At 43.7% G+C, this 12,586-nt stretch overlaps 1 protein-coding gene across 1 annotated transcript; it reads left to right on the forward strand.

The window, feature by feature from the left end:
* The first annotated feature begins 10,559 nt into the window (after positions 1-10,559).
* LOC126354921 (death-associated inhibitor of apoptosis 1-like) lies at positions 10,560-12,342 on the forward strand. Its single transcript, XM_050005013.1, has one exon. It carries the CDS (start codon positions 10,752-10,754, stop codon positions 11,862-11,864), a length of 1,113 nt encoding a protein of 370 aa, XP_049860970.1. The 5' UTR covers positions 10,560-10,751; the 3' UTR covers positions 11,865-12,342.
* Positions 12,343-12,586: the final 244 nt, after the last annotated feature.

Consider the following 12,586-nt stretch of genomic DNA (forward strand, 5'->3'; position numbering starts at 1 on the left):
CAGTGGACAAAGTTCAAAAGCATCGTACAATACGCATTAGATAAGTATGTGCCAAGCAAGATCGTAAGAGATGGAAAAGAGCCACCTTGGTACAACAACCGAGTTAGAAACCTGCTACGGAAACAAAGGGAACTTCACAGCAGACATAAACACAGCCAAAGCCATGCAGACAAACAAAAATTACACGAAGCGAAATGTAGTGTGAGGAGGGCTATGCGACAGGCGTTCAAGGAATTCGAAAGTAAAGTTCTATGTACTGACTTGGCAGAAAATCCTGAGAAATTTTGGTCTTACGCTAAAGCGGCAGGTGGATCAAAACAAAATGTCCAGACACTCTGTGACCAAAGTGGTACTGAAACAGAGGATGACAGACTAAAGGCCGAAATAATAAATATTTTTTTCCAAAGCTGTTTCAGAGAGGAAGACTGCACTGTAGTTTCTTCTCTAGATTGTCGCACAGATGATAAAATGGTAGATATCGAAATAGATGACAGAGGGATAGAAAAACAATTAAAATCGCTCAAAACAGGAAAGGTCGCAGGACTTGATGGGATACCAGTTCTATTTTACAGAGTACGCGAAGGAACTTGCACCCCCCCCCCCCCCCCCCTCTTCTTGCACCGGTGTACCGCAGGTCTCTAGAAGAGCGTAGCGTTCCAAAAGATTGGAAAAGGGCACAGGTCATCCCCGTTTTCAAGAAGGGGCGTCGAGCAGATGTGCAGAACTATAGACCTATATCTCTAACGTCGTTCAGTTGTAGAATTTTGGAACACCTGATAAGTTCGAGTATAATGACTTTTCTGGAGACTAGAAAGCTACTCTGCAGGAATCAGCAGGGGTTCCGAAAAAGGCGATCCCTTATCATTTAGCTACAAAATAGCAGGTCAGCAACTGGAAGCAGTTAATTCCATAAATTATCTGGGAGTACGCATTAGGAGTGATTTAAAATGGAATGAACATATAAAGTTGATCGTCGGTAAAGCAGATGCCAGACTGAGATTCATTGGAAGAATCCTAAGGAAATGCAATCCGACAACAAAGGAAGTAGGTTACAGTACGCTTGTTCGCCCACTGCTTGAATACTGCTCAGCAGTGTGGGATCCGCACCAGAAAGGGTTGATAGAAGAGATAGAGAAGATCCAACGGAGAGCAGCGCGCTTCGTTACAGGATCATTTAATTATCGCGAAAGCGTTACGGAGATAATAGATGAACTTCAGTGGAAGACTCTGCAGGAGAGACGCTCAGTAGTTCGGTACGGGCTTTTGTTGAAGTTTCGAGAACATACCTTCACCGAGGAGTCAAGCAGTATATTGCTCCCTCCTACGTATATCTCGCGAAGAAACCATGAGGATAAAATCGGAGAGATTAGAGCCCACACAGAGGCATACCGACAATCTTTCTTTCCACGAACAATACGAGACTGGAATAGAAGGGAGAACCGATAGAGGTGCTCAAGGTACCCTCCGCCACACATGGTCAGGTGGCTTGCGGAGTATAGATGTAGATGTAGATGTGATGCACTGACCTGTTACGAAACACATCATTATCCTGCCGAAGAAACGTCAGTAGCGGGGGAATAAAAGCGTATACAGTGTAGCGGACACTGGCTGCTTTTGCTTGCAGAAACACCGAATGTAAGAGCGACAGCACCATGGAGACTGGGATGGGATATGTCTGTCGTCGGCGGATGCGCTCTGGAATAGACGTCTCACCAGGCCTACGCCATTCACATGTACAACCACCAGTCCCATACAGCCAGAACCTGCTCCCATCACTCAAGACAAAAGGAGGACATCCCACTCTCGATCCAGCTCTTTCACGACACCAGAATAGCCATGCCTGGCAGTGTCGTGACGTCAGTGGTATCCTGGGCAGAAGCGCACTTGCTCTTAATCCTGCTACAGACAAATGTTTTCCAACGGTCCCTAATGACACAGCAGTTGCAACATGACGCCAGATTTCGTCCCTGGATGATGTTCTGTGGCCACTGCTACAAGTACACCAATCCGTCGATACGTCCGTACAGCTTCCCGCCGCCCCCCAGTGCTACACTAGTCGAAAGGCTGAAGCTGTTCAACAAGAGTACGTACTCGCGGCAGGGCATGGTTATACCCTAGAATGAATCTTGAAAACACTGTTCACCTCTAAACACAGCACAGTTGCTACATGCAGAATCAGAACAGACGGTGCACACACAGGCTTCCTCAGCGTCATCGGATCGCCAATGACGGTGACAAATGAACCACTAACACTACAACCTTTCAGTGTGCACATACATTACTGGTCATTAAAATTGCTACACCACGAACATGATATCCTACAGACGCGAAATTTAACCGACAGGAAGAAGATGCTGTGATATGCAAATGATTAGCTTTTCAGAGCAATCACACAAGGTTGGCGCCGGTGGCGACACCTACAACGTGCTGCCATGATGAAAGTTTCCAACCGATTTCTCATACACAAACAGCAGTTGACCGGCGTTGCCTGGTGAAACGTTGTTGTGACGCCTCGTGTAAGGAGGAGAAGTGCGTACCATCACGTTCCCGACTTTGATAAAGGTCGGGTTGTAGCCTACCGTGATTGCGGTTTATCGTATCACGACTTTGCTGCTCGCGTTGGTCGAGATCCAATGACTGTTAGCAGAATATGGAATCGGTGGGTTCAGGAGGTTAATACGGAACGCCGTGCTGGACCCCAACGACCTCGTATCACTAGCAGTCGAGATGACAGGAATTTTATCCGCATGGCTGTAACGGATCGTGCAGCCACGCCTCGATCCCTGAGTCAACAGATGGGGACGTTTGCAAGACAACAACCATCTGCACGAACAGTTCGACGACGCTTGCAGCAGCATGGAATATCAGCTCGGAGACCATGGCTGCGGTTACCCTTGACGCTGTATCACAGACAGGAGCGCCTGGTATGGTTTTCTCAGCGACGATCCTGGGTACACGAATGGCAAAACGTCATTTTTTCGGATGAATCCAGGTTCTGTTTACAGCATCATGATGGTCGCATCCGTGATTGGTGACATCGCGGTGAACGCACATTGGAAGCGTGTATTCGTCATCGCCATACTGACGTATCACCCGGCGTGATGGTATGGGGTGCCATTGGTTACAGGTCTCGGTCACCTCTTGTTCGCATTGACGGCACTTTGAACAGTGGACGTTACATTTCAGATATGTTAAGACCCGTGGCTCTACCCTTCATTCGATTCCTGCGAAACCCTACGTTTCAGCAGGATAACGTACGACCGCATGTTGCAGGTCCTATACGGGCCTTTCTGGATACAGAAAATGTTCGACTGGTGCCCTGGCCAGCACATTCTCCAGATCTCTCACCAATTGAAAACGTCTGGTCAATGGTGGCCGAGCAACTGGCTCGTCACAATACGCCAGTCACTACTCTTGATGAACTGTGGTATCGTGTTGAAGCTCCATGGGCAGCTGTACCTGTACACGCCATCTAAGCTCTGTTTGACTCAACGCCCAGGCGTATTAAGGCCATTATTACGGCCAGAGGTGGTTGTTCTGGGTACTGATTTCTCAGGATCTATGCACCCAAATTGCGTGAAAATGTAATCACATGTCAGTTCTAGTATAATATATTTGTCCAATGAATACCCGTTTATCATCTGCATTTCTTCTTGGTGTAGCAATTTTAATGGCCAATAGTGTTGCCGGCCGGGGTGGCCAAGCGGTTCTAGCCGCTACAGTCTGGAACCACACGACCGCTGCGGTCGCAGGTTCGAATCCTGCCTCGGGCATGGTTGTGTGTGATGTCCTTAGGTGAGGTAGGTTTAAGTAGTTCTAAGTTCTAGGGGACTGATGACCTCAGATGTTAAGTCTCATAGTGCTCAGAGCCAGAGCCAATAGTGTATTATACCCTGGTGCCACTGAACGCAGTCCTTGAAGGTTTTCCATTTTTTTACGGCAGTGTGCAATTAACGTACACACCATATTTTTATAAATATAATACTAAACTAGCAGAGCGGAACGTGTTTACGTCATGTTCACTGCTGTCATTTGCTACCATTAAAAACTAAGTGATGTAAACTGTCGCATATTGTCTGCTGAGTAACGTCGCTGAAGGGCATTCGCAGTTGCCTGTAGTGATTTCGTGCAATTTTGATTGTGAGAAGTATGCTTTTGGCTTAACATAACATCTCCTAGGTATGAGCTTGAAATCTGTCGATTCGTGTGCCATGTGAGAAATTGGATCCGGATTACGTACATCACTTAAGCTGACGTCAGACGGGTAGCCGAGTGGCCGGTTATTTGCAGACGCCCGAAGAGGGACACGGCAGATCGATGACAAACTCCGTAGAAATTTCCACTACGCTTCTGACGTGCTCGTTGTTGCAGTTACGGCGCCACCAGAACAAACTAACCATTCTCCGCGAGGCAAACACTGTAATAGATCGCCGAGGAAAAAGGGACCTGCTACTTTCCATATCCAATATGTGCTGTGTAGACGCAATACAGAAGGATCATTTTTGTGCACCAAGAGGCATGACGGGGTGTGAAGAATCAGAAGCCGTCCGGTAGGCAAAGAACGCAGTGAAGAATGGAGTACGGAGAGACGCGGATCCTTTTCCTGTAGTCATAGACATGGCCAGAAGTGAATGGAACAAGGGTTCAGAGACCAAAGTTTAGCGTTAGAGCACATGGAAGAGACAAATCCACCCACACATACCAGAGGCACAATGGTATGCAGAAAACTAAAGAATAATAAGTCCAAGAGCAAAGTGCTGGATTGAAATTCAACCACAGCTGCTTCTGACGCCTCTATAGAATTAACGTCGTACCATCTTCACACTGCGAGGGTACAGAAGTTCAGGAAATCAACCAGATTAACTTCGGCTGCCATAAGCACAAGAAGGGATTGTTTACTTACGGAAATGGTTAAAATGAAACGAGACCACCCCTCCACACTAATAACACTCTTGTCAGCAATGAATACCGACTATAGACTAGTTCATGGAATTCCTGTTAAAAGTTGGCATTAAAATACAATCGATCACTTCGAGTCTGTATGTGTTATTTTGCTTATTTAGAGACTACCTTGTTAACATAAAATGCCCAATGTTTTTAGTCATTGCAGTTAATTGTTATAGTCAATGTCAATTGAATTTTTTGTTCTAAATTACGTATCAAATTGTGGGAAGGTAGACATGCAAGTTTTAAATACCTGTGTTGGTGAAGAGATCAATAAAATTAAATTTAAGAGAACCTGCACATACAATAATTCATGTATCGTTGTCGGACGGGGGTTACGCGAAATATTCCACGCAACGGCTCGTGACACGATGAAATGAATTCTACCTTTCGATTTTTTCGTTCGGATATATTTATAAAACCACAGCGATTTCATTCGACCGGAAAAAAAGGGTTAAGGAAGATTACAAATACTTAAACTAAATGCCCGCGGTATACAAAGCTCGCCTCGGAGGTCAAGGTTTCTGAATGGAGACATCGGCCTGGTGTTGAAGCTAGTGTTTTCCTTTTTTCTGAAAGAAACTGAAGCGCCTAGAACCGCTCGGCCACCGCGGCCGGCGAAAGTTAATTAACCCTTCTTCTAACTATAATCTATCGTAGATCCCTCGAACAAAAAACCGTGCCCTGTTCTTGGAAAATGACACAGTTCACACCCATCTAGAAGAAGGATAGTAGAAGTGATCCACACATCTACCGTCCAATACCATTGACATCGATTTGTTGTAGAATCTTAGCACATGTTCTGGGCTTAAACATAATGACGTATTCTGAACAGAATGACCACCTCAGTGCCCTCTCCAGTATGGATTCCGAAAACATCGATCGTTTGGAACCCAACTTGTACTTCTCTCACATGACGTACTGAAAGCTTTGGACCAAGGGAAGCAGGTAGCTGCTGTATTTCGTGATTTCCAAGAAGCATTTGACTCAGTACGACACCTACACTTCTTGTCAAAAGTACGATTATATGGGGTATCAAGTGAAATTTGTGACTGGACTGACGACTTTTGGTAAGGAGCACGCAGCATATTATCCTGGACGTAGAGTGTGTCCCAGGAAACTATGTTGGGACCATTGCTGTTCATGTTGTATATTAATGGCCTTGCAGACAATATTAACATTAAAATCAGACTTTTTTTCAAATAATGCAGTTATCTATAATGAAAAATTATCTGAAAGAAGCTGCGTAAATATTCAGTCAGATCTTGATAAGATTTGAAAGTGGTGCAAAGATTGACAACTTGCTTTAAATGGTCGGAAATGTAAAATTTTGCACCTCAGAAAACGCGAAAACGTAGTATCCTGTGACTGTAATATCGATGAGTCACTGTTGTAATTGATCAACTCATTCATATGGCTCTAAGCACTGTGGGGCTTAACATCTGAGGTCATCAGTCCCCTAACTCATACATATACCTGGGTGTAACACTCCATACGGATATGAAATGGTATGATCACATAGGTTCAATCATAGGTAAAGTAGGTGGAAGACTTCAGTTTATTGGTAGAGTGCTAGGGAAGTGCAGTCAATCTACAAAGGAGATAGCTTAGAAATCACTCGTGCGACCGGCTCTAGGAAACTGTTCAAGTGTGTGGGACCCGTACCAGATTGGGCTAACAGGGATACTGAACGTATACAGAGAACGACAGCACGATTGGTCACCGGTTTGTTTAATCCGTGCGAAAGTGTCACTGAGAAACTGGAGGAACAGAACTGAGAGCCTCTGGAAGATATACACAAACCATCCCGAGAAAATATACTACAACCCCCTACTACCACGCGCACAGGAATCTTGGGGTTAAGGTCGGAATAATTACTACGCGCACAGAGGGATTCAAACATTCATTCTTCCCGCACTCCATACGTGAGTAGAACAGGAAGAAACCATAGTAACTGGTACATTGGGACGTACCCTCTAAATGGTTCAAATGGCTCTGAGCACTATGGGGCTCAACTTCTGAGGTCATCAGTCCCCTAGAACGTAGAACTACTTAAACCTAACTAACCTAAGGACATCACACACATCCATGCCCGAGGCAGGATTCGAACCTGCGACCGTAGCGGTCTCGCGGTTCCAGACTGCAGCGCTAGAACCGCTCGGACGTACCCTCTGCCTCACTGTGATTTGCAGAGTATCGATGAGTCAACGTTAAGTCGAAATACGGAAGCCGTGCAACCGTGGAGAGCGAGATAGTTAGAGACAGGAGATTAGCTCACTGTCTGGCAGACAACGGTATTGAGGAACCCGTCTAACCATTCTTTTAAATTGCCTTAAGAAAATCAAGGCCTATCTGAATACGGAAAGAACGGCCAAGAACTGAGCGCAGTTATCCCTAATGCACGTTCATGCCATTAATAATTGTATCAACTCCTTAGCTTTTCACACGTTAAATCCTTTTTATCAGAGGTATGAACGACCTACAACCAAACGCGATGCGACTATTACTTTGATTTCGTTGCGAGAAAATCACAAACTGGAAGAGTTGCTTGCGGATGATAAAGGGTGGGAAACGACACATAGCCCTTCTTACCAAAGCCATCCGGTCGGAACTGATAAACTTGCACGCTACTTGCGGGTATACGTAACAGACTCTTCATGCGAGCCTTGGCCAGATCAGACTCAAGAAAGAGATTAGCGCTTTCACCTAATCTTGCACGAAGGCAGGGTCCTTATTTATTACTAACCTGCCGCAACGTTTTAAGTGACCCCAGCTGAGCGGATGGGCAGGACGTAGAGAGATGAACCACAGAGGATGTCGCTCACGCCACGTCTGTGTGGCACCCACTAAGTTTTGCCGATGACAGTTCACAATAATTAGATCACTTACCTCCACCCGAATTCTACTAGACGTGTAAGTAGTTCCGGCTTACTATTATTTGATAGGAAAATGGAGGAATCGATATTTTTCCTGTGCTGAACTACGGGCAGATACTATCAAAGGCACAAAATACACCTCATCCAGTTCGAATTCATAACATGAAAACAAAAACAGCGACAATAAATCAAAATAGCAATTTTCAAACTCCAATTACAACCAAATGACATGAGACCAAGTCCGTCCTTACCTTTAAAAAAAAAAAAAAATAAAGAGTACGAACACAGAATCAAAAGTGTCAGCACTATATAATTAATGTTAGAGTAGTATTCCGTGTATTTTCTCCGCATAATGGGCGCAACGTATCAGTTATTTCTCATCAGTTTTCCTTCCCGTCATCTTCCTTTCCGTAGAATGGAGGTGAACAAGTACCTATCGCCGATCTTGTGACCAAGCGGTTCTAGGCGCCTCAGTCCGTAACCGCGCTGCTGCTACGGTCGCAGGTTCGTATCCTGCCTGGGTCATGGATGTGTGTGATGACCTTAGGTTAGTTAGGTTTAAGTAGTTCTAAGTTCTAGGGGACTGATGACCTCAGATGTTAAGTCCCATAGTGCTCAGAGCCATTTGAACCATTTGAAGTACCTATTACTATTTTGTGCCAAAATGACTCTGAGGAAGAATTTCTTCCAGTGCGGGTACCACCTAGTCTCTACTAAAAGATTCCGGGATCTTGACTCATTTCATCTCAGAGGACGAGTAATTACGAAAAGACTGATATTTTAATATTATTTAAGTTCTTGGTAATCAGTCTGCCGCTGTTGTGCTTAACTGAAAGCCAATCAGCGATTGTGTTTTTCAAGTACTCCATAGTAAATAACAATGTTCCTTCTGATCATAGATTGAAGGTTTTCACTACCAGATGACATAGCTGCTGGTAAACGCCCGACCAGTCAGTCGGCAAGACTCAGCAGAGGAGCGCCTCTGAAGACGTCCAGCGCAGTCCTTGACGAAATGTCAGGAACAGAAGAGTTCTTGGACCACGACCTCACATCTCGAAAGGTTTACCAGCAGCAATGTTCCTTTTGTTCATTCAGGCCACTCCTATTAAATATTTATTCCAGAGTAACATGGAGTGCGTATGGGATTACGAACTCAGTCACTGTTCCATTTTATATAACTTTTTGCTCCCTGGATATTTAGATCACATGATATTAGCCATATTCCTTTGATCCCACGGAGAGTGGCCTCTGAGGTATGGAAGGAAGTCAAAGACGTACGTTTTACTTAATTTAACAATAAGATCAATACAGTGAAATGGCGTAACATTACTAAAGACTGCTGTGTCACAGTACTTGGGCTAATTTTAAACTAATCTAAAACATTAAATGTGTGAAGACAGGCTACTCTTCAGTGGAGTAGGAGTTGCCCAAAAAAAGTTCTTTGACTCAGCCTTAAACTCTGCCACATCATCTATATGACATTTTTGATAACTTACCCAGTGATACAAAATGTATGACAAACAGAAAAGTAAAATGTGAAAAAGGACCGAAAACGTTTCTCCTTGACAGTTCCTTCCATTCCGTAGGATTCCTGTTATTGTAATAGATACACTGCATAACAGTAAATAATTACATAATATAGCAATTACAAGATAAAGAGATGGGTAGGAATTACTAACATCAGTACATTAAAAAAAATGTTGTAAATGTTCTGCATGTAGTCATATTTACTACGTGTGATATAAAGTGACCTGTTTCGTCATTATGATTTGTCGTGAAAGATGATACATGGACCACAATGCTTAGGAAAGTGCGCTGGTAGGTTGTTGAATACACCTGTACCCGTATACCGGTATCTGATTTCTTTCCTTACAAAAAGCTCTTTGAGCTTTGATGGAAGTGACAGCAGCCGTTGATCATATTTATTTACCTAGGCATATTGTTGTCTGTAAATTACCTGACGTAATGGAAAGAAGAGATTTTAATACTTTACTCGACAATTCACTTTAACATAAACAGGGTAAAACTAGGATTTTTGTTAATTTTACTTTGTTCTCTCTTGTTTCGTAATTGTCCTTCGCGCCTCAGTTTGTGGAAGATAATAAGCTACTTATCATCGGAATACTTAGTGACACCAGCGCTGTTACGCAATGCGTTCATTCATACTTGTATCAGAAAGAAAAATGGTAATGATTTCTTCAATGAGTGACAGACGATCCACATTTATCGTGAGAATTAACTATAAACTACAGACTTTATTTTGTAATTATATAAATATGCTGCGTCGTGTAACTATTTTATTACTGTCTCGTGTGCTTATTGTCAAATATCTGTTTAATTATTTGTTGCCGGCCGTTGTGGCCGGGCGGTTCTAGGCGCTACGAGCGACCGCTATGGTCGCAGTTTCGAATCCTGCCTCGGGCATGGATGGGTGTGATGTTCTTAGGTTTAATTAGTTCTAAGTTCTAGGCGACTGATGACCTCAGAAGTTAAGTCGCTTAGTGCTCAGAGCCATTTGAACCAGCCAGCCAATTATTTGTTGTGTTTGCCATTCATTTAATTATGTTGTGCTTTTATCTTGTAATTGCTCTATTATGTAATTATTTACTGTTATTGTCATTAACTTAATTGTTCAGTGTATCTATTTTGTATAGTTTTCTTGTCGTTTGTGACACGTCGTACTCTTGATTTGATGAGTTCGGCAATCAATCTCTCGAGTCCAAAGTTCCTGCGCAGAAGCAGGGAGTCGGTTTGGTGGGAGGGAGGGCGCTGAAAAGCAGAGGGGAACGAGACTGGTGGGGGAACTTGGGACGTATATCTTCGGCAGCAGAGCTTTGGCTCGGCCGTGTTGGCAACCGCTGCTAGTGCTTCGAGAGCCGTGTGTGAGTGCGGAAGTTGTATGCTCAGTGTGTGGTGCGTTGTGGCAGTTTAATGGCTCCTGATGTTGTCAGAGTAATTCCTCAAGAAGAAAGAAGCGGGCCGCCTCTCCCCAACAACGTCAAACCACCGGCTGCACATCAAGCTCCACCGACGGCTGCAGCAAATACGACGACAACGGATCGAAATAGGTACAGTTTGGAATCTGAGAGGCTGAAAACGTTCACAAACTGGCCCGTGCCTTTTATTGAAAAAAGGGAGCTAGCGTCTGCTGGCTTCGTTTATAAATACAGGGACGTTGTGCAGTGTATATATTGCGGTGTGGAGATTGGTGAATGGGAAGAAGGTGACGAACCCATCGTTGAACATGAACGATGGGCGCCATTATGCCCATTCATAAGGAACAGGACAGTTAACGGGTCGACTACGGAGCAAAATGCCGTGCCTCGAACTATTTCGTACGACACTTGTGGTCTGTACGGAACAGAAATTCGTCCAAATTCATCTCCAGAACCGACTCCATCATGCAGTTCAACTGAAAGTGCGCCGACCCTGGATAAGCTGGGCATCCACACAAACACGGGACCAGTTTGGCCTAAATACAGCACCCAGGAGGCGAGGTTAGCGTCGTTCGATGGCTGGCCGTTGGCTATTAAGCAGCGACCGGACAAACTCAGCGAAGCTGGATTCTTTTACACCGGTAAAGGAGACCAAACAGTGTGTTTCCATTGTGGCGGAGGCCTAAAGGATTGGGAAGAAGCGGACGATCCGTGGGTTGAACATGCTTTGTGGTTTTCTAAGTGTTTATTTGTGATACTTGTGAAGGGCAAAGACTTCGTGGATAATATCTGCCAAAACAAAGACGCAATAATCACTGCGAAGGAAGCAACTAATATTAAACTTCCTCCAAATCTGCAGGAAGCTGTCAAAGTTGTTAATCCGGAAGCAGCAAGTGCGGCATCGTCTGAACAGCAGCTGCCAGTTTTAAATACGGAGAGGGAGATAGACGACCCTCGTATCTGTAAAATTTGCTTCCAGGAAGAGATGGGAGTACTTTTCCTGCCATGCGGACACATTGTTGCTTGTGTTAAGTGTGCACCATCCCTTTCCTCCTGTGCTGTATGTCGGAAGCCAGTTTCAGCTACAGTAAGAGCATTCCTGTCATAATATAAGCGAACAGTTTTGAGTCAGTGCTTGACTGCATTAATTTTCCTTCTCCTAAAATTTGTGTAACGCTTAGCAGCTTTCTACTACTTTTATGTGGTACTCATGTATTGAAAGTTTGCATACGTTACTTATAATAATTGTTGATACTTCATAGTCTGCAGAATCCTTTTATGCAAATTGGTCAGCAATTAGTAATTCATTAAAGCAGTTAAGTAAACCGCTAATCTGAATTCATAAAGTTTTCTTCCTGTAATTTCATGTGTAAAACATTTGTAATAGATGTGATATTGCAGATGCACGCAGTTCTTTTTACTGGTGTTTACTTTGTAAGTTGAATGTTCAATCTGTTTGACCTCCTAAACCACGTAAATTTAAGCCTGCACTTTGAAATGATTCACAGTCAAAGGTATTTGTGTGTATATATTGTGCAAAGTTTACAGTTAAGACTTTGTTTGATTAAAATAAGTAGAAAAAAGTTGTTGCTAGTGTCCTCATTTTTTTCCCTCCACTGGCATTGTGCTATTTGGTTTGTAATGTGTAAAGATTGCAGATTTCAATTGAAAGCTTTTAATATTCAATGTTAGTTTCCACCAATATAGCTGATTTTTTTTTTTTTTCCTAACAGGGTGATTTTATCATACACCATTCAGCATAGATGTAGAGAACACTTTACATTAATTTGCAAGTATAAAAGTTGTGCCTCTTACTCGTATTTGTAACAA

This window comes from Schistocerca gregaria, chromosome 3, assembly GCF_023897955.1.
Source record: "Schistocerca gregaria isolate iqSchGreg1 chromosome 3, iqSchGreg1.2, whole genome shotgun sequence".
Taxonomy (NCBI): Eukaryota; Metazoa; Arthropoda; class Insecta; order Orthoptera; family Acrididae; genus Schistocerca; species Schistocerca gregaria.

What these genes read in the sequence shown, in the direction of transcription:
- LOC126354921 (XM_050005013.1), top strand. Translation starts at nt 10,752, where the DNA reads ATGGCTCCTGATGTTGTCAGAGTAATTCCTCAAGAAGAAAGAAGCGGG.